The sequence below is a fragment of the Brachyistius frenatus genome, unplaced genomic scaffold, assembly GCF_029030835.1.
Source record: "Brachyistius frenatus isolate BFR_SWC_R1_liver_20210118 unplaced genomic scaffold, ASM2903083v1 Contig_22, whole genome shotgun sequence".
In the NCBI taxonomy this organism is placed as follows: domain Eukaryota; kingdom Metazoa; phylum Chordata; class Actinopteri; family Embiotocidae; genus Brachyistius; species Brachyistius frenatus.
In genome coordinates, this window is record NW_027210621.1 from 1288628 (window position 1) to 1312939 (window position 24312).

General features: G+C 41.2%; 1 protein-coding gene across 3 annotated transcripts; it reads right to left on the reverse strand.

Moving 5' to 3' along the window:
- Nucleotides 1-246: 246 nt before the first annotated feature.
- Nucleotides 247-22695, reverse strand: stag2b (STAG2 cohesin complex component b). Of its 3 annotated transcripts, none has more exons than XM_069696812.1 (34): nt 22511-22695; nt 20255-20382; nt 20088-20169; nt 19769-19912; nt 19536-19632; nt 19310-19386; nt 18930-19134; nt 17531-17682; nt 15984-16057; nt 15737-15860; nt 14701-14799; nt 14438-14517; nt 14176-14283; nt 13823-13934; nt 13582-13699; nt 13391-13494; nt 12214-12306; nt 12031-12120; nt 11678-11881; nt 10749-10819; nt 10512-10599; nt 10305-10385; nt 10102-10194; nt 9535-9709; nt 9304-9443; nt 9086-9187; nt 8829-8977; nt 7604-7732; nt 7104-7330; nt 5991-6216; nt 4387-4494; nt 4170-4296; nt 3303-3380; nt 247-2207 (listed from the first exon to the last, which is right to left on the reverse strand). In XM_069696812.1, exons 2-34 carry the CDS (start codon nt 20296-20298, stop codon nt 2184-2186), a joined length of 3825 nt encoding a protein of 1274 aa, XP_069552913.1. In that variant the 5' UTR covers nt 20299-20382; nt 22511-22695; the 3' UTR covers nt 247-2183. The 3 variants fall into 3 exon arrangements, with proteins under 3 accessions (XP_069552913.1, XP_069552911.1, XP_069552912.1); XM_069696810.1 differs by having other exon boundaries at nt 4170-4299; XM_069696811.1 differs by lacking the exon at nt 22511-22695 and adding an exon at nt 21572-22355 and having other exon boundaries at nt 4170-4299.
- Between the last annotated feature and the right edge of the window lie 1617 nt (nt 22696-24312).

Below are 24312 nucleotides of genomic sequence, written 5' to 3' on the forward strand. Positions count from 1 at the left end.
GGGATTTTCAGCAAAGTGAAACTGACACGTATATTACAAAGAGCGACACAACACTAACAATGCCGTTGTGGGGAGATGAGGCGTCTGCCTTGGACTACACTGCCCCCAAGTGCCATTACAGGGAATAACTTAAGTGAGTGTCACCCCAACTGAGCTATATTTACCCCAGATAGAGCTGCAAAGGGGGGGGGGGGACAGCAGATTAAAGGTATTATTGTGTAAAAGTAAAAATAAAAGTACCACCGATGAAATGTGTTGATTTTTATTCAAAAGTTACTGTCTCCAGACAAGTACAAATCAGAAAACAGAGTGACTGAAAGAGGATGGGATAATAGACAACAACTCAGAGTGTAGGCAAGAGTGCAGAAAAAAATAATAAAACACAGAAATGGCCAAAAAGGAAGGAAAGAAATTAAATTTTGTATATATACACATGATCTAATAAGAATTTATACCGATGTAGTGGTAAGTAACAAACAATAAACAGTACTTTTTCCTTAAAAGAATTTTCTTTTTTACTTACATAAAATAATTAGGCAAAACACATATAGGCTGTTTATCTACTTTATCACATTACATCTGACCACCTCATATTTCATGTTCTAAGAAGCCAATTATCCACCTTTAAACATGACTGATCCTCTGACATGGAAGATTGCTGTGAGAAAAGGTGACCTCCACAAGCATGTTTAAGGCTTAAGCATGGAATGACTACAAAATAAAAACCTCAGTAGACAAAACATTTCATTAAAACTTGTGTGTGACAAATATATGTCAAAATCTAAGCTTTGTCTAGCTGCCACAGCGCTGCTGAATAACTTTCATCTTCAGTATTGTCTGAATGACTACCTTTTTAGTTTAGTTTCAACATTAGAAGTATTTTTTTTGTGACAGGACTTTTCATGTTGAGAAAACCTTAAAGCTGAATTTCACAAGTCTTTTCATTAGTTTTATCCAAACTAATTTACATGTAGGAAAAAAGGTAGAAACCCGAAGACATTATCAAGACAGAAAAAAAAAAAAAAAAAAAAACAAAAAAACAAAACAGAAAAATACAAATTTAAAAATCTTCCTTGATGCATGGCTTCACATGCTTTCATTTTTTTTTTTTTTTTTTTTTTTTTTTACTTACACATTTCTCAAACTTTGTGACTGAAGGTTGAAAAGTTGAAAATAAGAAAAACCAAAAGCACATATATAAAATCAGCACCGATTCATATATACCTTTTATTTAAAATGTAGAGATACCCATTTCAACATTATGCTGCTGGATTTAAAGAGAAAAGGTGTGATTTTGTTTGACCGAGCTGCTGTCTTCCAGAGCCCACACAGTGGCACTGCTGGGATACAACTCATTACTGGGCAGGTGGGAGGTAGGGAGGGGGGGGGGCACGTTTTTCTAATCGATGATGGTTAAAAGGAGTGATCCAAATCTTGGGGTAAGCTCTTGGACTTACTGCTTAACAGTGTGGAGCGTTCAGTGGACTCTAGGAATCTTCACAGCATAAAGGGATGTTGACTGATTCTATGTGACGTCTCACCATCTTAACCACCAGTGGTTATCAGGACCTCAACTCAGGCCCAACAACAGGGAGAAGGAACTTAAGATATAGGAGGAGGGGGGGAAGAACAAAAAAAAAAAAAAAAAAAAAAGAGCACAGAAACATAAAGACCTCCATCCACTTGGCTAACACAGTACAAGCAAGCTACTACAGTCCGTTTATAAATAACTACTTCACACCTGGTAACTTACTACAATTGTAAAAAGGGTTAGACATAAACAAAAAAATGTTTCTTAAGTTAAACACACCAATTCATCCCCATTAAAAAAAAATTTAAAAAAAAAAAAAAAAAAAAAAAAGGAAACAAAAAAGCTATTATTGATTTTTCTTCCGACATGTCTCATTTCTAATAGGTTTGGAAGTGGCCTGTTACACTATTTCTGAACAGGAAGAGCTTACCCAAGATTATAAAAGTAAATATTTGAAACAAAGTCCTCTCTGAGCAAGCAACACTGAGTGTGGGTTGTCATTGGTCCACGTGGAGTACAAGCCAGAATTATTTTTTTTGTTTTGTTTTTGCTTTTTCTTACAGAAAACACTTCTGTTTTCGCATCTAAAATTCTCTTTAAATACAAAGCGCCTCTTCTGTTATCCCAGCGTCAAAATCATCTGGATATTAGCTTAAAACATGGACACCCCGAGGACCTAAAGGAAACAAACACAACGTTAATAACGGTCAGAAACTCTCTTGTACACGTTGTATTTGAATGTATCTGTAATGACTTCCATGTGATTAAATTAAAGTACAGGTATTTATCACCAGTGTGATCTGTGGACACGAGTCATATTTGACTGCAATGAAACTCATTGGCTCTCATAACTGCCAAAGTGTCACACTGGACAAAGTATCATAGCAAATAATGAACAGTCTAAAGTCAGACAGAAGAAGTGCTGAAGTGAAACTGACTGTAGAATTGCGTTGACAATAAAAAAAAAAAAAAAAAAAAAAAAAGATAGGGAATAGGGTGGGAATAATTGCTGTTTTTTTCCGTTTATATCGCATCGCATTTAATACATTTAATTTCAACGTTTAAGGTTTCGTAATATAATGTCATGAACAGCCACAATATTTTTAACATTGTGGGAAAAACGGACCTGAGGCTGATTTGTTCTGAGCTGCGGTGTGGTGGCGAAAAGCTCGGAAGCCAAGTAAGCTGCATGTTATTTCTTTGCTCAGAAAAAAAGATTTAATGGAACAAGATGTAACGGATTAAGCAAAGACAAACCTGTTTTCTGCTATTTTTTTGTGGTCAAAAAATATTCACGTCTGCCACCAAACATTCACACAGCACTCTTTCGAGTCTGATTCAAAAGCCCAGTTTTAGAACAACCAAAAGGCAAAATCCCTCAGGGTTTGGGTTCCTAAGGTTGTGACATGCTGAAACAAGAATTTACTGCTGGCCATGCAGTCTGAAATAAATAAAAATTGTTTACACAAGCATAAATGGCTGCTCTGCGACCGCAAATAAATGTGGCACTCGGCTACAGGCTGGTCAGCTGGACATGTTTTGCAGTCTCAGTCAGCTCCCAAATACAACAAGCCAGCAAGCAGTCCATGTAATGTGCCTTGTTTTCAAGCCATCTGCTTTTAATTCACTTGCAAACAGTGACATCTACTTTACAGTATCATTATTTACATGAACAAAAATCACAAGTCGCGTCCCTTCGCATGACCGCCGCGCCGGGATTAGTCCGAAGCACGAAGCAACCACTTCTGAGTAAAGTGTAGATGAGCCTCACCGATTCATCCATGATAGAAGCGGGGTCAAAGTAGTCGGGCTTGAGCTCAGACCTCTCACGGCGATTCTTAGAGGGCGGCTGGACGAGAGAGAGAGAGAGAGAGAGAGAGAGAGAGACGGCATGTTTAGAGGAGATACTGGAACAACTCCTGCTCAGCTGCTTCGTCACACAACCGACCACTGTTCACACCATCGCACCCAAAACAAACTAAGGCACAGATGGGTGCTGGGGGAAATAAACACGACGCTGTGTTAAGATTTGAGCAACACACAATGCTGCAAAATAAAATGTGTAATTTCAGCAGATATTTGGAGCATTTAACTGGAGTGAATTTTAGAGAAACGAGGGCAGTTGTACAATATTCTTGTTGATTCAACATGACATATGGAGACGGTCTCGTGGAGCCCGGCTCCAGCATAAGCATCCAAAATAGAGGTTTATCGCGGATCAAATTTAGTTCTGGCTTTAACCTCCTCATACATTGCTCTGTGGTGTTGGCGTAAACGGGCAAAAAAAAAAATTGTCACGTTGCCTCGTGTGGTACCATCAGTGGCGAGGGACTGCCGACAGAGTAGAGGTTTCATCTTTTTAAAAACCAAAAACAGATATATCCTTCCCTCGAGCCAACATTTCTTTTTGATGATTTCTTCTGTTTCTTAGCTACAAATGTGCATGAAAAAAAAAAACATGACAGATTGTATGCATACAAGAACAAACAAAAGGCCTGGCTTCAAAGGATGGCAGCATTCCTATATTTGTCTGCGCACTATGTGAGAGATCTAGTGAATTTGAATGAAGTATACATTTTTTTTTTTTTTTTTTTAAAAAACAACAACTCGTGAAAACTCTGCGATATTTGTGTCTCACCAGATCAATATCCATGGTGTCAAAGTCCATGCCTTCATTCAGGTCATCCATACGACCCTCAGATGACATCATCACATCCTCCACAATCGGCTCTTCGTCTTCCTCCATAAGCCCAGTGCCGCGACGACTGCTAAGCAAACCATGATATGTTTACGGAGGTGTACTTGTTATCAGATTAGTACATGCGTGTCTGTGTGCGGGGGCGTCGGTGTCTTACATAGCATGCTGCAGATTGGTCCTGAGCTTGGCATAGTTCATGGCTCTTTCTTGCTGCTGGCGTGCCTCCTCCTGCTGTCTCTGAGCCAGCATCCACGTCACCTGGGAACTAAAGGCACAAGAGCACATTAATCAGCCGCGGTTTTGAATCCACGTGTGCCTCGTGTCTTAACTGGAGATGCCGTGAGGATGTCACATACAACTATGTCGCACACTGGCCTGGCGCCTATGAAAAGCCAGGGCGGATAAATAAACGAGTCAATCACGATCCCAGTAGAGCAAACCCTTGGCAGACTGTTGAGTACAAGCATTTTGCAATCATTTGCCCTCAAAATTAATAGCATGCAAATGGGAAATTACATTAAACCCTATCCTAATGTATTTTGGCTCATTCCAGTCACATCCCATTCTCAAGAGAATAAGTGATGCGCTGAACTGAATGATAGGCCTGCACATGAGCCTAGATATACTTTTTAAAATCTTGTGGTGCTGAGCATTAGGATGCACTGAAATAACGGAATATTCATTCCAAGTAAGTGGCCATTGAAGAGTTTTGGAAACGCTGGGTCAACAAAGCAAAGCAGGAAGAGAAAAGTAAATGCTGGACTGTGAAGTTTATTCGTACTTTTGAGGTTCTTTCAGACTGTGAGCTGTTGCCACTGTGGCAACGTTGGCATTGTGTGTTTGGAATTGGAAGCAGCAGGACGCCTCGCCGCTGCTGTTTCTCCAGGCAACCTCCAGCTCTATGAGCCTGAACACAACGGGCTGCTGTTATCAGCTGTACACTACGTTTAATCTCATCATGAAGCTAAACAGTGAATTGCAGATTAAAACCAAGGAAATTGTTAACAGCACGACGCAATTAATACGGCAAGTTCTGTAAACGTATGTCATAAAGGTCGCTTGTTGGCTACGTCCAAATAATCCGATCTTGGAGCTGATGTTGCTCAGAGACTTTCTCCTCATTGATCTGTCCATTCTCTGCTGGCGAAGAGGCACATCATTCACTGAACTCAGTTTGCAACATCAGCTTGTGCTGTTTTTCTGTGGTCGCCATGGTCACACAGCAGGCTACAGTGGAAAGTTGAAGTTCAACCATCATAAACTCTGATGGCATCAGTGGTCGTGTTTACACTGAAAAGAAGGGAGGCGGCAGATCGCTGGCTGAAAGCACTTTCACCGTGTGACATTCAAGGATACTAAAGTTTGATGGTGTCCAGAGAGGAGCGGAAATATTTAAATATCCATACTTATTATTCTGCACCTACGGGATCTTTAATTTACATAAATTAAATGAAAGCTGTATTTCTTGTGACATAAATTAACACCAGTCTCTTAGAGGGCATTCGTCTGAGGCTGTCTGAACCTTTTTTCAGATCTGGCCAACAAAAGTGTTCTTTTATTTGATTTTGTACTTAAAAGCATTTTGCATTTTATTCCAAAGTAGGAATTCATCAGTCTTCTACAGTCAAGCTGTTCCTTTGAACTTAGAAAAAAAAAATATATATATGTGCACGTATTGAACTGTGACCCCCGTAATGAGTATTGTGCTGAACTGTGAAGTGACTGCAACGGTTCAGGAATGCAACACAGAGGCATGCATACTTGTAATCCATGGGTGTCTGGTGGTGCTGAGGCGTCTGTTGATGGTGCTGTGGGTGTTGGTGGGGCTGCTGCTGCTGCTGCTCGTGAGGGAGGGGGTAGACCCCCAAGAAGCTGTCATCACGTCCCCTCTTGGGGTCTCGCATGGCAGTGGAGGTAAGGTGGGGGGACGGCATCATGACTGGGGTCTGCATGCTCTGCTGCCACACCTCGCTGCTGCTGCTCTCCTCTGCAGGGGAAGTACCAGCGTTAGGCACATTTCAACCAACCTGCACGGGACTGATTTTGTAATACATTTTGCCAAACTTGGCAATTGTCTTCCCAAGCCCCTTAAGTGTGGCCATTGTTGAGTTTCAAAACAAACCGTGAGCAAATTTACAATCGTTATTGTGAACTCAAAATGAAAAACAAATAATCAGCAAATCAATCTTTACACCAAGGCAGGGGTTCTCACAGTTCGTCCTTTTTAAAGAGGCGTTGGTATGGTATTTCTAGAAGTTTAGTATACTCTTTCATTATATGGATTACAGTACTGGGTGCTGGGTGAGTTTGCATGTCAAAAATCATTTTGACGGTGAAATCCAAACCAAAGATAACTGACAGATGGAGTCACAAAAAAAGAAGGAAAAAAAAAAAAAAGAAATGTAAATAAAATATAACATTCGACATTGTAGAAACATCCTTGGTCATGAAGAGATGTTAATCAAACACAGATTTAAGTGACGGTACGTGATTGCTGAGGAGTACTTTGACTCTCTCCTACCATCTGCTGTTTAATCTCCTCACCCATCAGCTCGGCTGGCTGAGCAAAGCTGGTAGGAACACATCTGGGTTAATCTGGGCTCCAACTCTGCTTTTGTAACATTATTTCTGGGCTGTATTGTATGTGGTTTTCAAGAATATAGCTTTTTCAGAGTAATTAATAACCATTAACTAATTCTTGTTTAGAGTTAAAACAAACTGTTGATATCCTGTTTTAAAGCTTTTCAACTACACTGGAGGTTAATGTGTGTTCCAAAAAAACAAAAAAAGAAGAAAACACCATAATTTACGCTGTTAATTAACTTCTGTTGTTTTGTTTTTAGTTTTTTTTTCTCGTTCTGGAGTGTGCAATACCTTCTGGCAGCTTCCTCTTGGCGGCTGAAGTTCCCGCTGTGGCAGCAGGAGGCTTAGTCTTCTTGGAGCGAATGGAGGAGCCTCTGCTGGAGTAGCCACTCATCACAGACATGGTATCATCATCACCACCAGCCTGCAGGGAATTCCTGTAGGAGATGAGGGGAAGCCAGCAGTCCTCTCGCTGCAGTGCCATCTGGAATGTCATGAAGCGCTCCAGGTACATGTGGCTGGGGAGAGGAGGGGAGGTGGGGGTGGGGGGGGCCACAGAGACAAGATTAATGAACGCGTGCATACAGAAGACAAACTTTACACATGAAACCAGGTGCACATTCCAATTGGAGCATGAAAAAAGAAGAAGAAGAAGAAAAAAAAAAAAAGCCTCTCACGCTGCCGAAACACCAGTTGCACCAGTTGCCACTAACACCTGTTGCACTGAGCCACTGAAGCCTCACACTCAAAAGCGGAGCAGAAAAAAACAACCAAAAAAACAAAACACTTACACAGTCCTCTTGTCTTGTTTCATAAGCTTGGAGGAGAACTCGCTGAGGATGTCCAAGAAAGCCAGGTTGAGGGGAGGGCCTCCTTCTCCCTGGGGACTGGGGTCCTTAAATGCAAACTCAATACCGTCTCTGAGAGACGCACAAAGACAGAGAGGAAGAACAGGACACTGTGAGCGAAGACGAGGAACGCTTTCATGGAGTAGTACAAAAATAAATAAAAAAAATGAAGTTTTAAGTATTTTTTTTAAGACATTTATTTATTCCAACAAGGGACACTGATCTTTACCAACCTGTATTTCATTAAAGCTGCTTACAGACATGTTTTGGACATTTCAATAAAGCTCCACTCATGTTTAAAGATATATAAAAACTTGTTTGAGTGAACAATTTGTGTCTGATATGTTCACAACGCAATTATGTGCAACATAAACTTTAAAGTTTGACCATTTTAAATACTAGATAGAATCCGAGCAGCATTTTTTTCATTATTTAAAAGCCTGTTGCACAGGCGCCATATCCCGTTACATAGTATGCACATATGTCACACAAGTGTAGAGGATACCCACGCCAGCATAGGAAGCGTGCATTCACTGGCTTCCCTGGGACCTATGTGAGATTATAATTCAATAATCCACATGAAAGAAAGGAAACCCATGTGATGTGGCTGAGGTGTATTTACAAATGTGGAGAAATATGAACTTATAAATACTCATATTTCCAAAAAGAAGAAACATGCATTATTAACAAAGGTTAAGACTGCATTAAAATATATTTCTTTTGCCACTGCACTAGTTGATGTTTGGAGAAGCTTGTGGGAAATGTATGATTATGTAGCAGCAAATATAAGTGTTGTTTGATCAAGTTTTAGACCTCACATTTTGCAACAACATCTTGTGCAGCTCTTTTGATCAGTGCAAAGGTTACGTACGTAGACTTTGTCCAACAGAGCAGGCTTGTTTTTATAATACTGCTCTTTTCCACTGTGTTCAAACAGCTCAGTGTCGTTTTTACATGTTTTTCTACATGACTGTCGGTGTATGGGAAACAGACTAAACTGCAACATTCGATAGCTTAAGAGAGGTCTCCAAAATCCAGAGGGAAAATAACATGGCAAAAGGAAACACAGCATTGAAGGAGTAATTTGTCTAACATGGCAGTTCCCAGATATGAGGCCAAAACTGTAAGATGAGTAGCGCAAACCAGCAAGAGAAGGATGAAGCCTTACTTGTGTAGCATGGCTATGGCATCTCTGGTTTTGACTTGGTCGAGGCCGAAGGTTAGAGAAAAACGACGAGCCAACTCTTTGATTCCACAGAACGAAGAGGACGAGCGATCAAACCCATGACCCAGGTCCGACAGCATTTCATTAAACAGCTAGCACCAAGAGAGACACGGAAAATTAGATAAACAACATCTTTAACACGGGACAAAGGTCAGAATTACTGAACAAATTAATGAATGAGCAAGAATGTGTGCACTGACCTGCTGCAGACTGAGGATGAGCGTCTTGGCACATTGAATCTTGTCAATTTGCCGAGTCTTACTCATGGTCTCCTTGATGATGTCACCGTAATCATTGTAATACTGTCAAGGAAAAAAGCAAGCGCAAATGGGTTTATTAAAACCCGTGTTTCTAATGCACAAGTCCTCCTTATTCAAAATGAATGGCTATAACTGTGTTTTCTAAATGTTTAACTTACTCTCATGTATTGTTTGAAGATGTCAGCTCCGGTCTTCATTTCGACCACACAGTAGATGATGAGTTTACAGTATGCTGCCAGGAGGTTTCTCCTCTTGTGCAGAGCTTCAATCTTTACTGCCTCATCGTCCTGTTGCCCGTCTGAGATGACAGAAAAATATCATTTGAAAAACCATGCGTTGACTTGCTCACGCCATTGAAGTGTACTAATACTGCATATCTGCATCTGTACCTGTGCTATTTGTGTCGTCGTCCTGGTCTATGAAGACATGATTCAGGATGAAGGAGAGCAGTTCGGACTGCAGCGAGTCCTCTGGGGAATAGACCAGAGGCTCCAGGTGTTCCCTGCCCCCGGACACCATCTGGTGGCTGAAGATGAGCAGAAGATCACACAGGATGGTGAATGCCTGTGGGAGAAAAGCAAAGAAGAACAAAAGGTTACACTTTGTGTGCACAAGCATTATACAAGCAGACTCCTTACGACTGAGGTATTAAACTAAGTGTCTGTGTATGATTATACAGAACACCTTCATAACAAGTGAAAATCTGACTTCTCATCAGTTGCAAGCCTCAGATGGCTTTTTAGCACATATGGAAGAGCGTAAAGTGTATTCACTACGGCCACTTATTCAGGCAATGCCACTTTTCTTATCAGCGTTTGTGGCCATAAATATCCATCTCCTATGAGGTAAAAGCTTTTATTGCATTGCCTATTTATTCATGATCTCCATTTATTGCTCTTAAACGGATCTTACAACTCCTCCTACACAAGGAAAGGAGGTTTTCTCCCGTCTGTCACCTGTTCTTTGACTGCCGTGTTGACATTGGTGAGGTAGCGCTGACACATCATGCAGAATGCCCTCATCTGTTTCCGCAGGGTCACCAGATCATCCTGATACAAAGGACAGTTACACATTATTTTACATCGCACGTACACTCACACCTGTCCACGTCTGTTACAACACCGCAGGATAGAGATGATGACGCTAATGTCGACCTCACCTTTCTGGAGCTGCCCTCAGATGACTTAGCCAGGTGCCACAGGATCACATAGTGGGTACACTGCAGTGAATGGATGACTATCTGCTCACAAGAAGAAGAAGAAGAAAAAAAAAAGGGGGGGGGGAAGAGGGGGTTCATATTTATTTAGTATTCACAAAAAGAAACATTTGTAGAGGCACAACTTGGTACTTGTGTATATTTAATTACCTGCTCAGGCATGTCTCCATTCTCTATGCCTGTGTTGAGAAGCTTGAAGTTGCTGGTGAAGAGGTCCCACCCTGACAGGTCATGTGCACTGCAACAGAGGTGATAACGTCTCATCAATTTCAGACACAAGTACACAGAATCACAGGTAAATTACTGCTCTAACTGCAGAGGGCGCAGGAGATGTTAGAAGGCGGATCTGAAGTGAGGAAATGAGTACTTCTGAGAATAATTTCATACTTGTGAAATGCTGTGATCCTCTTTAGAGTTGACAAAACCTGATAAGCATCATCTTCATCAGCATCTTCACCCTGAAAGGAGAAATTGTGGAACTGTGATTTTATCCCATAGATTAAGATGTTTACTCATCTGATAAAGACTGAATCCTCTAGAATTAAAACAAGTAAACGTTTTCAGGTTGTCCAGTAACACAAGTATCTAATGAACTACTTCTCACACTGTTGTTGGATTTTCTCAGTGTTCCACATAAGCAGTACATCAATCACATATCTAAATGTTTACAGTTAATGTGCAGTAGTAAATGGCCTTTTTCTATAAACACAGTGGTTTACTTAAGTTAGTCCTCAATGTTTTGTAATTACTGCAGCTCGAGGAGGAAAAAAAAAAAAAAGATGAGATTCTCTCAGATTAGAAGAAAACCTTATTAAAATAAAAGAAATACATTCTGAGGGTAATATTAAAGCAAGAGCTCGAGATATCTGCTCACTTGTGAGAGATCCATAAAACAGAGCAATACTTCAAGGTGCACATGAGCAAGCTAAAATTCCTGTTTTCTGATTACACTGGACTTTGTTGATATTAATGAAACTAATTACCATGTTATTGAAATATTAGTAAATACAAAGTAAAATATGTCTGACCCAGTTTAACCCTAACCTCAATTTGCTGTTCCATCCATTAACATTGTTTGGCAAGAAAATATGATCATCTGAGAGGTTAAATAATATGTGGCTGTAGGCTACTGCAGAGTAGGAGAATTTGACGTCAATGAGCAATATTGTTTGTCCCAAACAACACTGGTAACACGTCCACTGTGTCTTACAGGCGTCGCGTCGTGTGACATGGAGACATCTATGCGTGTTGATTTTCAAGCTCAGTTTGCCAAAAGGATAATGAGTATATTTGTATTTGCACACCGTCACTCCTACCTCTTGTAGAAAATCCTCCAGTAGCCTGTTGAACTTGTCCACCAGCTCATCCAGCAGCTGGGAGCGGGCGATGTCTACCCTGTTAAAGATTGTGAACTCCTCATTGCAGAGGGCGTGGTAAGTCTTGGAGCAGGACTCCAAAACCTCAGTGTCTGTGTGCTTCTCCACAATTTCTCTGATCTGTCGCAGCAGTGATTCCAGGTGCTGGAGTAGAACGAAAGAGATGGACAAATCAATATCATGTGTGATAACCGGTAATGAGGAAGACAAATGATCATATTATTATGTTAAATACACTCATCCAATTTGTCCTGTTCTGAATGGTGTTGTCTAATAAGCCAATTTGTCTTTACCTTCTCCAATCTTCCTGTCGTATAAATTTCCAGGTCAAAGAACTGAGGCAGCTGCAACAAGTTAGTCACTTTCTCTGCATCCACAGCGTACTGTAGAACAAACAACATAATGATATTTAATGATGCTAAAAGCGCACACAAGAAATATTTAAAAAAAAAAAGCAGTGAGTGGAAGTAACATACCTTGGCCAGTAGAGGGGGCAAAGCCACAGCAAACAGCTCTGTCATTCTGGTTCTATCATCCAGTTGAGTCTTCTTCTCTTTAGCTGTCATCACCTGGTCGTGTGATACAAGCACATTAGATAGTTGTCCACACAACGAGTTTGCATTCATGCATACAAAAGTCTAGTCTTTTAGTAAAGTTTACTTTTTCACTACAGCATTTGGGGTTAATTTAAACTCCCGCCATATATTATTTTAGCCAGGATTATTTATTTTCCTTTATCACAGGGCTTTTCACATTTGGAGAGGTTTGTAACTTTAGTCCAGCTATTCGGCGCAGGTTATTGATTTTACTGCATCTTCTAGATTATTTAAGTAGTAAAACAAAACCTAGAAGCAGGTCTTTTTAACTTGATGTGTTGTACACGACCCAGTAATGCTGCTTACACATTTGAGATCAAAAGACACTCTAGCTTAACCCAGTAGGAAATAAAAAGAAAAACATTCATGTAACATTTAGTGAATACAACTCTACAGAGTCGCAGCTACGCATCAACTTTTTACTGCTATGAACATGTAGAATATCTGAATATCCTTGTTGTCCAACAACTGACAATTGAATGAATTTTCAAAAGTTAGTTAACATTAACACAAAACATTTCAGCACAAATTACATGTCATTATCGGCATGCGATACATTCAAATATACAGTGAACCCTCGCTATAACGCGGGTCACCTTTCACGGTCTCGCTGCTTCACGGATTTGCATCGTGCATTGAAATCACATTACGACTATATGTAACGTAGATATATTTAATATCCAGTTCTATCTATTTCAATTGTAAAATAAAGGTTACTACTTCACGGATTTCGCCTATCACGGTTTCTATTTGGAACGTAACCCCCGCGAAAAACGAGGGTTCACTGTATTCCACAAATACACAAAGCAATCCTCTTATTCTCTGGTGTCTCAAATTATGCAAACCACAGCAGTCAGACAGAGCAAAGAAAGCAAAGGTTTAAAAATGATCAACCACACAACTAGCCTCAGCTTCAACTGATCCCGGTCCAGAGTTCAGTAATCAATGTAATCTATCTTCAACACAACTGTCATCATCGAAATCCCAGGACAGTTAAAACAAACAAACAAACCAATCTTGGTTCACTCTTCAAAGTGTGTGTGCTCGCCACTCTTACCCTCTTGCCTGTTCCTCTTCCAACAGGTGGGTGGCATTCAGCAGCTTGGCGTACAGTGCACAGCATGATTTCAATCAAAGCCGTCTCTTGTCTGTCTGTGAGAGCTACAAAAAAACAGACACACAACAATCAGTGTTGTCTGTAACACAGTTGTGTTTTGAATTGCACAATAAAAGAAAGCGGTAACATACCTTCCTCTCCTGGCAACGGGTCATCTAGCAGTAAGCTGATCATACACTCCCAGTCTTTCAGTAGCTCGGCACCACATTCCCATAGGGAGTCCACAAGGTAAGCTGCGTGCTCGTGGAGCTAACAAGAGAGGTGTTCACACAAATGAAGGATGCATCACGGAATTTCTTACATCCACTACTATGAATGAAGAGAGAAATGTTGCCTGGATGAGGAAGTACAAAATAGAATATGATAATGTACCTCACTCTCCAGGAAGAAAAAGACAGTGGTCTTAATGAGGTTGGCATTGGGGCTTTGTCTGCCTCTTCTTTTGGGGGCACCTTCCTCCTCCGGTTCCCGCTGGCTGAACAATCTTTGAGAAGATTTATCATGAGTAGGATATCAAACAAAACCCTTACATAATACTCCAACAGCATTTCATGAAATCAGCAAGGGGCTCACCAAATTAAAACTTATGAGCTCAACTGAGAACTGACTCACAAATTCCAACAGAGACTGATCGTTGAACAACTGTACAAACTCAAACTCTGAATTTGACAACAAAATGACAGCAAGGATGAACCAAAGAAAAATTGGATTTATGTCTGACATACTTTTTAAAGAGGAATTCTCCAGCTGCGATTGCAACAGGCCTGTGTGCTGAGTAGACCAAGTGATAGACACTCTCACAGTCTTCGGGGGTCAGCACCTCATCTGTACTACTGCAGAGACAAACACAGACAGTTACTAAGGAGTTGCTCATAGCACACATGTACTTAATGTAACCGTGTACAAGGGCTTGTCCTTCATGTACAAACTATCTCCCCCCCAATATGTGGTCAACGACATTAGATATCATCAAGAACAGCCACTTACTTCAAGACTAGAGTGAGCAGTTTAATTGCTTGTACTGCAACGTCATACTCTTTGTCAAGAGTCATGGAGACAATACGGTCCTGAGCAAAGAGACAGAGAGACAGCAGACCTAATGAGTCATTTGGCTTCATAGGTTTAGTAATTGTTAGTAAAATGAAAACATGTGACCAGAGTGTGAGTCTACAGTTTGTTTTTGTATCAGAGTGCAGAAAGAAATAAAGTGGTAGCTGTTGTGTTTAAGTTGTCCAGCAGGTGGTGCTGACCTTGAAGCGACTGGTGAAGAGCTCCAGTCTGGCATTGAGTTCTCTGTTGTAGTAGAGGCCCTGCAGAGCTGTCAGACACTTCAGACGTACCTCGCCTTGCTGGAAAAGAATTGGAACACATTTGTATCCATTACTGGTTTTGGTAGGTATGAGATGCAATCAGGATTGTTTTTAAATATACACAAGTTAAATTACATTAAGAAGAGTGTGACCTTATTTTTTTCCCCCTAATTAAGACCTCTTCTCAGCACTGAACAACCACATCTCCGTCACTCTCCTGTTAGTTTTCATGAACCTGTTCATGTTGGACATCTTACACCTCTTACAAATTTATTGTTGTATAATTTCTAATTTAACTTTGCATTACTCAATCTGAGCAGGTGTCTCATCACACAAAGTATGCATAAAGCACTTGTGTGGGTGCGCAGCGCTGCTAAAGGCACAATCACTGACTCCGTTTTAAACATTGTGTAGCCACCAGAACAGAAACCTGCTGTTACTCCAGCGTTGATTGACAGATCTAATAAGCAAAATAAAAGCAGGTGAGTCTTAATTCAAGATATTTTCTCATTATTAAGGTTACTATATTTCAGGTATTTTTGTCAATATATGAGGAAAAACACATCTATGGTGAAGTAACAAATCAATTTAAATTGAAGTTTGTGATCTGGGAAACCATATCCATATAAATATATATACATATACATATATATATGTATATATATTTATATATATGTATGTGTGTGTGTGTGTGTGTGTGTGATTAGACACCTGCTCAGATTGAGTTATGCAAAGCTAAATTAGAAATGATACAACAATAAAATTGTAAGAGGTTTAAGCTGTCCAACATGAACAGGTTCATGAAAACTGACATGAAAGTGACAGAGATGTGGTTGTTCAGTCTGTAAACAATCACAGTGCTGAGAAGAGGTCCAATTAAGAAAGAAATAAAGGTGAGAACTCCCGTGTTGGCAGACCATAGGCGAGTAGAGACTTTAAAACTACAATGGGCATAAGAAACCTTCATGTAACCCACCTTATCATGCATCGTCCATCCCACATACTTCAGATAGCTGTCGTTGAGGAAGGCATCACTATAGAGTTTCATCCACACTCCAATCTCTTCTATACAGATTGCCCTGATTTCTGCTATCGAATCTCTGCAAAAACATTTTATCATCATTTGTAGAACAAAACACAAGAATGAAAGCTGTTCAGCAGCATCAACAACCAAGACTGTATTAAAGTTGTTGACAATAGATGTTCATTGTATGAAGCCATACCGATATCTGTGAACAAACACTCCTTTGAATATTGCATTCATCATGTTTTCAATCTCATCCTGATTTTCTTGGAGCTGAAATAAAGAGCAGAATAAAGACACGTGAGCACATTTCATTAAACATACACCCTAACTGACTAGACTGCTACAGTAAGAGGTGACCAGGACTCATTTCTAACATAAGATGTGCTACAGCCAACTAAGCCACCATGCTGTGGTGCGGCTGCACAGAGAACTAACAGATGGATGCCCAGTGGGACCTGCTGTTACACAACCTAATAAACTGACAATTCGGGTGGTGTAGTTGCTATTGTTAAAAAAAAAAAAAAAAGTATGGTCATAAGCTCAAGTGATTCAGAAATGATTGTTTAGCCAGGATTGATTGTGTACAGGTTCTTTCATGATTTGCCTGAACAAAACAGCCTGGAGGAGGCTACAGCCTGCAAGCTGGGAAACATACAACCTTTGAGCATTCTGATATCAACTCTAGATCTTATTGAATTCTGGCACAATTTCTTGACATGACTGATGAACGCAAAGAAAGAAGACCAGGGCTATTCTATTGTGCCATGAGGCTCAGTATTAGTTGTGAAAAGCGAGAGTTCATAAACAGCCATTACAATATATACTGGTGTAAAAACCTATCCACTGTGCTGACTTGTCCCCACATGGAATAATCAGTTAAATCACAAACAGCCCCTTTCACAAGCACCATTTACTGCTTAATGACTGTAAACACAGTCAGTCAATTCACTTTCATTTTGCAAAGCTAATCTCCAAGTTATTCAATCTTTAACGGATCTTTCTTTACAGTTGACCAACAAAATAACTCCAACGTGTACAAGTTGTACACCATTGCCCTTTCGTTCTGCCTTTTAATGTCCCATTAATATAACTGCACTGGCAAGATACAAATTTATATTTTGAAAATCTGTTATTCAATTTAGAATCATAGAACAAGCACAGCACAGCACAGCACAACACAACACAACACAACACAACACAGCACAGCACAACACAACACAACACAGCACAGCACAACACAGCACAACACAACACAACACAACACAGCACAGCACAGCACAGCACAACACAGCACAACACAACACAACACAGCACAGCACAGCACAGCACAGCACAGCACAGCACAGCACAGCACAGCACAGCACAGCACAGCACAGCACAGCACAGCACAGCACAGCACAGCACAGCACAGCACAGCACAGCACAGCACAGCACAGCACAGCACAGCACAGCACAGCACAGCGAGCTTATTATGTTGACAGTTTTTAGTGCATTCATATCACAGTGAGACCACACTACTTTCTGCCAAAAGTTAGAGGAAGACCTCGGTCTTGTTTGGAGCATGCCACTTTGGATAATGAACTTCATGACTAAACAAATGACTGGTCAAACTGACCTCCATCTGGCAGGAGATTTCAGTTAGAATTTGAAGCTTTCAATGGGTAAAAGTAACAAAATGAAAGAGACAGGTAGTTCGGTAAACTGCATTTCAATACAAAGGCAGCCAAGTGTGGCCGAGCTTACCTCTTTGCGTTTCTGCAGGAGCAGCTCCAGTCTGTCATTTGCCCTTTTGGCCACTATTTTATTCCTCTCCGCCTCGTACTGGCGCTGGGTGTTGTCCATGTTAATGCTCAAGTTTAGAGCTACATTCACCAGGGCTGTCATCAGCTTCATGGCTGTAAAAAGCACAAGTAACAAACATTAAGAAATAAAAAAGTCCACAGACAAACAGTATTCTTGGCTTTCAACACCATGAGAGGTTACCTGATTTGATCATTTGTGTTTGTATATGGTGTCAATGACGTGCAACATAAACTAGCCCCTTGGTCAAATGTAATCTTTAAAACACAAACAAATCAACTTTCTCCTTAATGCTGATGAAATAAACACAATTAAAAACCCTATTTGTATTTGGTAGAAATGTGTTCACTCTGCCTAGTTAAGACCTTACATTTGATTATGCTGGAAATATGCTGACAACAGTCAACAAGCTCCATTCACTGAGGATATGAATAGGTCTACTTTTAGCTGCATTCTGTATACACCTAAGCTCAGGCCAGAGAGCATTATTATTAAACGGGACACCATCTGAAATAAACTGTGCATCAACTGAGACACTCCAACACAAAAATAGAAGCGCAAGAAAAGCATATTACTGCTGAACACTGACATTTAAGGACAAAGACGGTTACCTAGACAGAAAAATAGAGACGTGTTTTGTGGTCACACCACCCACCTGCAGTTAAGTATTGGTTTTGTGAAACGTGCAACGCTACTGCACAAACAATACTGGCTGTGTGCTGCATACCTCGAGTTATTGTAGAGCATATGATCTGCCCCCACCAGGTGCTTTTGGCTCTTTAGTTTAGTGTGTAAAGTCATTCTTGCTGCCTACGTCAATCCTGAGCTCTCTCGTGTGCGTTACAAGCGCAACCGATGAAAAAGATGCAAGTTGCCGTTTTCTTAAGAGGACTAAAAAAAACCAAAAAGGTCTAATTGGGCAAAATAAGTGAAAACCCCTGTGTGGGTGTGTCATGGGGGCTGAGTGCCTTTATCTGTGGTTGCTTTCATTCTACACTATTCTCATAAAAGTATCGAAAATAACTTTCCTAAAAGAGCCAAAATTACGTTTTAACAATGACTGCACCCTGCAAAACATAAAGAAGACTGACAGTATAAACCTCACAACGAACACTTCTTTTTTTTTTTAACTAAACTGAATATATACACTGTACATGCATCGTTAATACTATTTAAAATACTTTCAAAATGCAAAATCAATCAAATTGAGCTAGTAATGTAAACAAAACAAGCTAGTGACTATCCCAACCAAGCTAACTTTTCTGTGTAGTTGAAGAACACACCACTTATTGCAATTCAGCACTCGCATTCAAATGTTCATCACAGACACAGTTCATCTTACCTGCCAGTGTTGAGGTGTGTCTGAAGGCTCGGACTTGGGAGTCTGATAGTCCGGTGAGAAGGGAGATGACTGTGTCCATCATGTACTCATCATAGATGATACTGTACTGACACTGGCGCACTAGGACAGCAATGAATTCACAAAAACTTGATTTAAACTTCTTCCACTGGGGCCCAGCGATGGTGAGAGGGTAGTCACCGCTGTCCTACAGAGGAAACAGGGGGAAGAACATCATTAAATGCTGCTACAAATAGCTGTTATGTCCACCAAGTCAGCAAGCTTTTCAAGTAAAAGAATTTTGATTTTAACATTTAATGTAAAATGACACCTATGAGATTCCTGGTGGATATGGTAATAATTACTCTGATGACATAAATTACCTCATCAAATTCCTCTGTCATTCGTCGAATTATCTCGGAGTTCTGCATGTTGCGAAACATTTCTCCACTGACCACACCTGACAAACACAAAAGGGTTACACAGAAAATGTAGTTAGTGTTCAACAAGAACAATTGAGTGAGAACAGAGTAATGCGGTTCAACATTTTACCTCAATATCTGTTAAATAGTGACAGGTGGGATGACGTGAACAGAAACGCATTAATACCTTTGCATCCTGAGCACTGGATGAAAAAATTGATGAGATCTAGTAGCGCAACATCTCGGTCATGTTTGTACGACTCAATCCAGTCATCAACCACTGACTGAAGGAACACAGGGATGGACACGTTTAGAAATTGTAAATCAGTACAAAAAGTAGACCAGTTATTAACTTGAATGAAAAAAAGTTTTTTTTTATTTTTTACAATGTTGTAGTATCAAAGATGTTGCTGTTTATACCTGCATTGCACTCCTGCCCAGCTTCACCACCTCAAACAGCATCATGTTTTCCATGCCATTCTCTTGGTGGTGGCCATTTATCCGGCCTGCCCCCTTCCCTCCTTTTCCTTTCTCCCCTGCTGCCTTCTTCCCCTTCTTTCCACCCTAGAAAAGTGTGAAAAAAACCACAGAGTAAGTTTATGAATCATAGCCGAGAGTGAGGAAAGACAAAGCTCACTTTATCATTGTGTAATATATGTTATCACAAAAAAAGACACAACACTGTGTCATCCAACCGAGATGCTGACGCAGGACAAGGGTCCATTTGTGCTTTCCATACCTTTCCTTTAGCTGTATTTGCACTCCTTCCATCGGGATCCTCAGAGAAGTCTGTGTCTGAGGAGAATCGGGTGTCTGTATCCCTGGTAAACGCAAACAAATCCTAGAATGAAACTTCACTTTGACCTAAACCTTACCAGTGAATAAAAAGTGGAAGCAGGTACTTACTGAGTATAGGAGAACTCTGATGGTATTTCTGGTGCTGCTATCATTTCTGTAACATCTTCTGGATAACTTCAACTTACAACTGGCTTGAGATCTTCAGAAAATAACAGACAAGAGAGCTTGCATGTGACCTAGAATATGGAAAAAGGATCATTTAGAGAGCTACACGTGGAGATGTATTTGTCATTTTAACACAGCAAAAAAAATGATGAATTACACAAAACAAAAGCAAACATCATATATGTGTGTGCTTTCAGAAATCACAGCCTCGTAGTGAGCAAATGTTTCTTTGATGTCTTTCAGAGAGAAAAAAAGAGAAAAGGTTTCACATGGTAACAGGGGGGGCGGGCACAAGCGCTCCTGTCACGCTGGCTGTCTCGCCATTGGCTCCCTCTCTTTCTCAGCTCCCCTCAGTTTACAGACAACGTCATGCAAGTAAGATTGGAGTATCTTCCTCAATGGCCAAATATGGCACTGCCCTATCCGCCCCATACATCTCTCAACCAATCAAAAGACAATATCAACATCAACAAGATACTGCAGGACACAGGGAAACTCTTGCATGGTTGTGATGTGTAAATTAGTGGCACATAGATCAAAGAGGAGAGCAGGAGTAACTTTTCAAACCAGGATTTTTTTTTTTTTTTTTACTCAGTCTGCAATTCAGACACAAATGTTATTTTTTTTTTTCTTTAGCAGTAATGAAAGTCAATAAAAGCACACCGGAGTAAACTGTTCAGTCCCGAAAAAGGAAACGCAAACTCCACCCATTACACCACCCTGGGTGCTGTGGGTGCCTCTTTCATTTCTAGTCCACGCAGCACTGACATGTAACCGTGTCATTCACAAACCATGATAGGAGTTGTAAGCAGCGAGCAGAGCATATGGGCACAACTGTGATAGAAACCTGATCAAGAGGTTCCTTCTCACAACACCCAGCAAACGACGGCCCACATATGCGAAACTGAAGCTCTTAACTAAGCGTATTTATTACCAATAAATAATAACCGATGCAAAAATCCCCTAATATTTACAACACGGTTAACGTGTGCATGTGCGGTGTTGCACGATGCAAAGGAGACGGGCGCAGCGACTTTTGCGACTTTAGACTTCACCGGGATGTTCCTGTCTTTAACAACATGGGACCGTCTCTGGTTCCTCGACAGTGAAGAGATGCTGCATGACAAGACGACGGGATCGTCTATGGGTGTAGACTGAAAAAAGTGGCGCCAAATCGGGCAGCGTATCTCATAAACGTGTGAATGCGAAGCGGCAGGAGATAAGTCTCCGATTAACAAAAATGAAGAAGCGAAACTTAACCGTGTGATTTCCAGCGGGACGACGGCGCCGCAAATCAGCGACTCGGTTCCCTCTAACAACGCCGGCTCGGCAACGCTCTTCGTCGGCTCCTGTCAAAATTGACGCCGGTGCTGCTGCTGCTGCTGCTAAGCGCCACTTTTTTTTTTTTTTTTTTTTCTTTGGCGTCTTTTCCCGGGCGTCAGCCGAAGTAAAAAGCACGCACCACCGAGGGCAAACAAACCCGCAATTACCCGAACCGGAAGGTCCAGAAACCCGCGCAGCGCGTTTCGCCGAAGCCGCCGATACTCGGGACCACAAAAACAAAACAACGCAAGGCTCACCGGGCTAGCGCGGGGCTAACGTTAGCCAGCGCACAACAACCGACGGTCAGCGACGTCGCCGCGGAATAAACTCCCCCCGCGTCGGGAGACCGGTCGTACCCGGTGGTCGTACCCGGTGCTCGACCGGAGACGACGCGAATAATACGAGTTGCGCCGCGATAAACGACACGGAAATAACTCCCGTTAGTTAGCCACGCTAACAGCTACCGCTAACGTTTACCCCCCCCCAAAAAAAAAAACATCACGTCCTTGCGTCCTCCATCTTGCCTCGGGAGTTCCAGTACGGTGTTGCATAAGCAACAAACACTTTGTTTACAAATATATAAAGTGCAACCAAGTCGGTTGAAACAGTAAAACGCTTCTTTCGGTCGCGAACTACGTCTTTTTTTTTTTTTTTTTTTTTTTTTTTTTTGCGCCGCTGTGCCACAACGTCCGGCTCCGTTAGCTCCGCTTTAGCCTCGGAGCTAGCGGAGCGGCTCGGCTCGGCTCGGAGCGCCGCGCTCCGCGCTCCGCGCTCCGCCCCGTCTCCCAGCTTAGCCTCGGCTAGCGACGCGGCTAGCGAAAATACAAATCAACTAAGTTCCCAGATAGCTTCTCCGCCATTTTACAGCTAACTTACCTTGTTGAGAAATATAGTCCCGGCAGAAGCGGAACTTTAACTACTCGCACGCCGCCTCCGTCTGAATTCCGCCGCAATTTCTGTAGAAAATAGTTTAAAAGTCGCGGTCAGAGGCGGTTTCGGACGTTCTCTCACCCCGCTTGCTCCGTAGTTCGGTTTGTTGTTTCGACGACCTGGGAGGAGGAAATCCTGGTGCAGAGCTACCACCTAGCGGCCACTCCGCCCGCGGTCGATGCAGCGTTGATGAGCTGACATCTAGTGGCGGCCGACGGGTACTGCAGCTCAACGCGGCCGCATAGTGAGTGAGTGCACTGTGCGCTTTTGCCTTTTTTTTGTTTTTGTTTTTGTTTTTTTGCACACTGGAGAGGAAAACGCCAGGAGAACGTGAACGTTATTCCCAGAAGTCCGACCTGTGTGTGTGTGTGTGTGTGTGTGTGTGTGTGTGTGTGTGTGTGTGTGTGTGTGTGTGTGTGTGTGTGTGTGTGTGTGTGTGTGTGCTGCTGAAAAGTAATTAAGTACATTTACTCAAGTACTTTACTTAAGTACAATTCTAATCCTGACCACCCTCTCCACCTGCTGCAGGGACAGCGGAGCACTTTCTCCAAAAGACTCCTCCAGCTCTGTTGTCACAAGGACAGATGCAGGAGATCATTCCTGATACAGGAGATCATTCCAGATACAGGATATCATTCCCGATACAGGAGATCATTCCAGATACAGGAGATCATTCCCGATACAGGAGATCATTCCTGATACAGTAGATCATTCCTGATACAGGAGATCATTCCTGATACAGGAGATCATTCCTGATACAGTAGATCATTCCAGATACAGGAGATCATTCCAGATACAGGAGATCATTCCCGATACAGGAGATCATTCCAGATACAGGAGATCATTCCCGATACAGGAGATCATTCCAGATACAGGAGATCATTCCCGATACAGGAGATCATTCCCGATACAGTAGATCATTCCCGATACAGGAGATCATTCCAGATACAGGAGATCATTCCTGATACAGGAGATCATTCCTGATACAGGAGATCATTCCAGATACAGGAGATCATTCCCGATACAGGAGATCATTCCAGATACAGGAGATCATTCCTGATACAGGAGATCATTCCTGATACAGGAGATCATTCCCGATACAGGAGATCATTCCTGATACAGGAGATCATTCCTGCCCACTGCAATAAGACTGTACAATAACTCACCTCTAGCAAAATCCATCACACAACAATAACACTGTTGACTGTGTTTCTTGGGTGTTTGTATATAATATATATAGATATATACTGTACTGTATATACTGTGCATTTTATATTTTTTACTGCTATTTTATTGCTTTTCTATTATTCTATTATTCTATTATTATCTTATTGCTTCTGTATGCTGCTGTAGCAAAAACATTTCCCCTCAGGGATTAATAAAGTAACTACCTAACCTAACCAATTCATGGGTACTTGTACTTTGCTTGAGTATTTTCATTTGATGCTACTTTGTATTTCAACTCCACTACATTTCAGCGGGAAATGTTGTAGCCTACTTTCTACTCCATTATATATTTATTTGGCAGCATCAGATACTAGTTACTTTTCTGATCCATATTTCCTACATAAAATATATGATTAGTTGTTATATATGAATTTATATAGACATAGATTAGACGCTTCCACAGTATCATATTAAAATTAGCTCTACGTCAACATTAAAATGCTGCTCACATGTTCATGTCAATAAAGTACTATTCCAGTAATTCATGATAAATATACTCAAAACTAAAAACAATCTAAGCC

Excerpts from the sequence above, each read along its gene's own strand:
- stag2b (XM_069696810.1), bottom strand. The coding sequence starts at position 20,298 with ATGATAGCAGCACCAGAAATACCATCAGAGTTCTCCTATACTCA. Across the intron at positions 12,307-13,390 it reads GAAGAGGAACAGGCAAGAGG|GTGATGACAGCTAAAGAGAA; the intron begins GTAAGAGTGGCG and ends TCACACGACCAG. Across the intron at positions 8,978-9,085 it reads TCATCCTCAGTCTGCAGCAG|CTGTTTAATGAAATGCTGTC; the intron begins GTCAGTGCACAC and ends TCTTGGTGCTAG.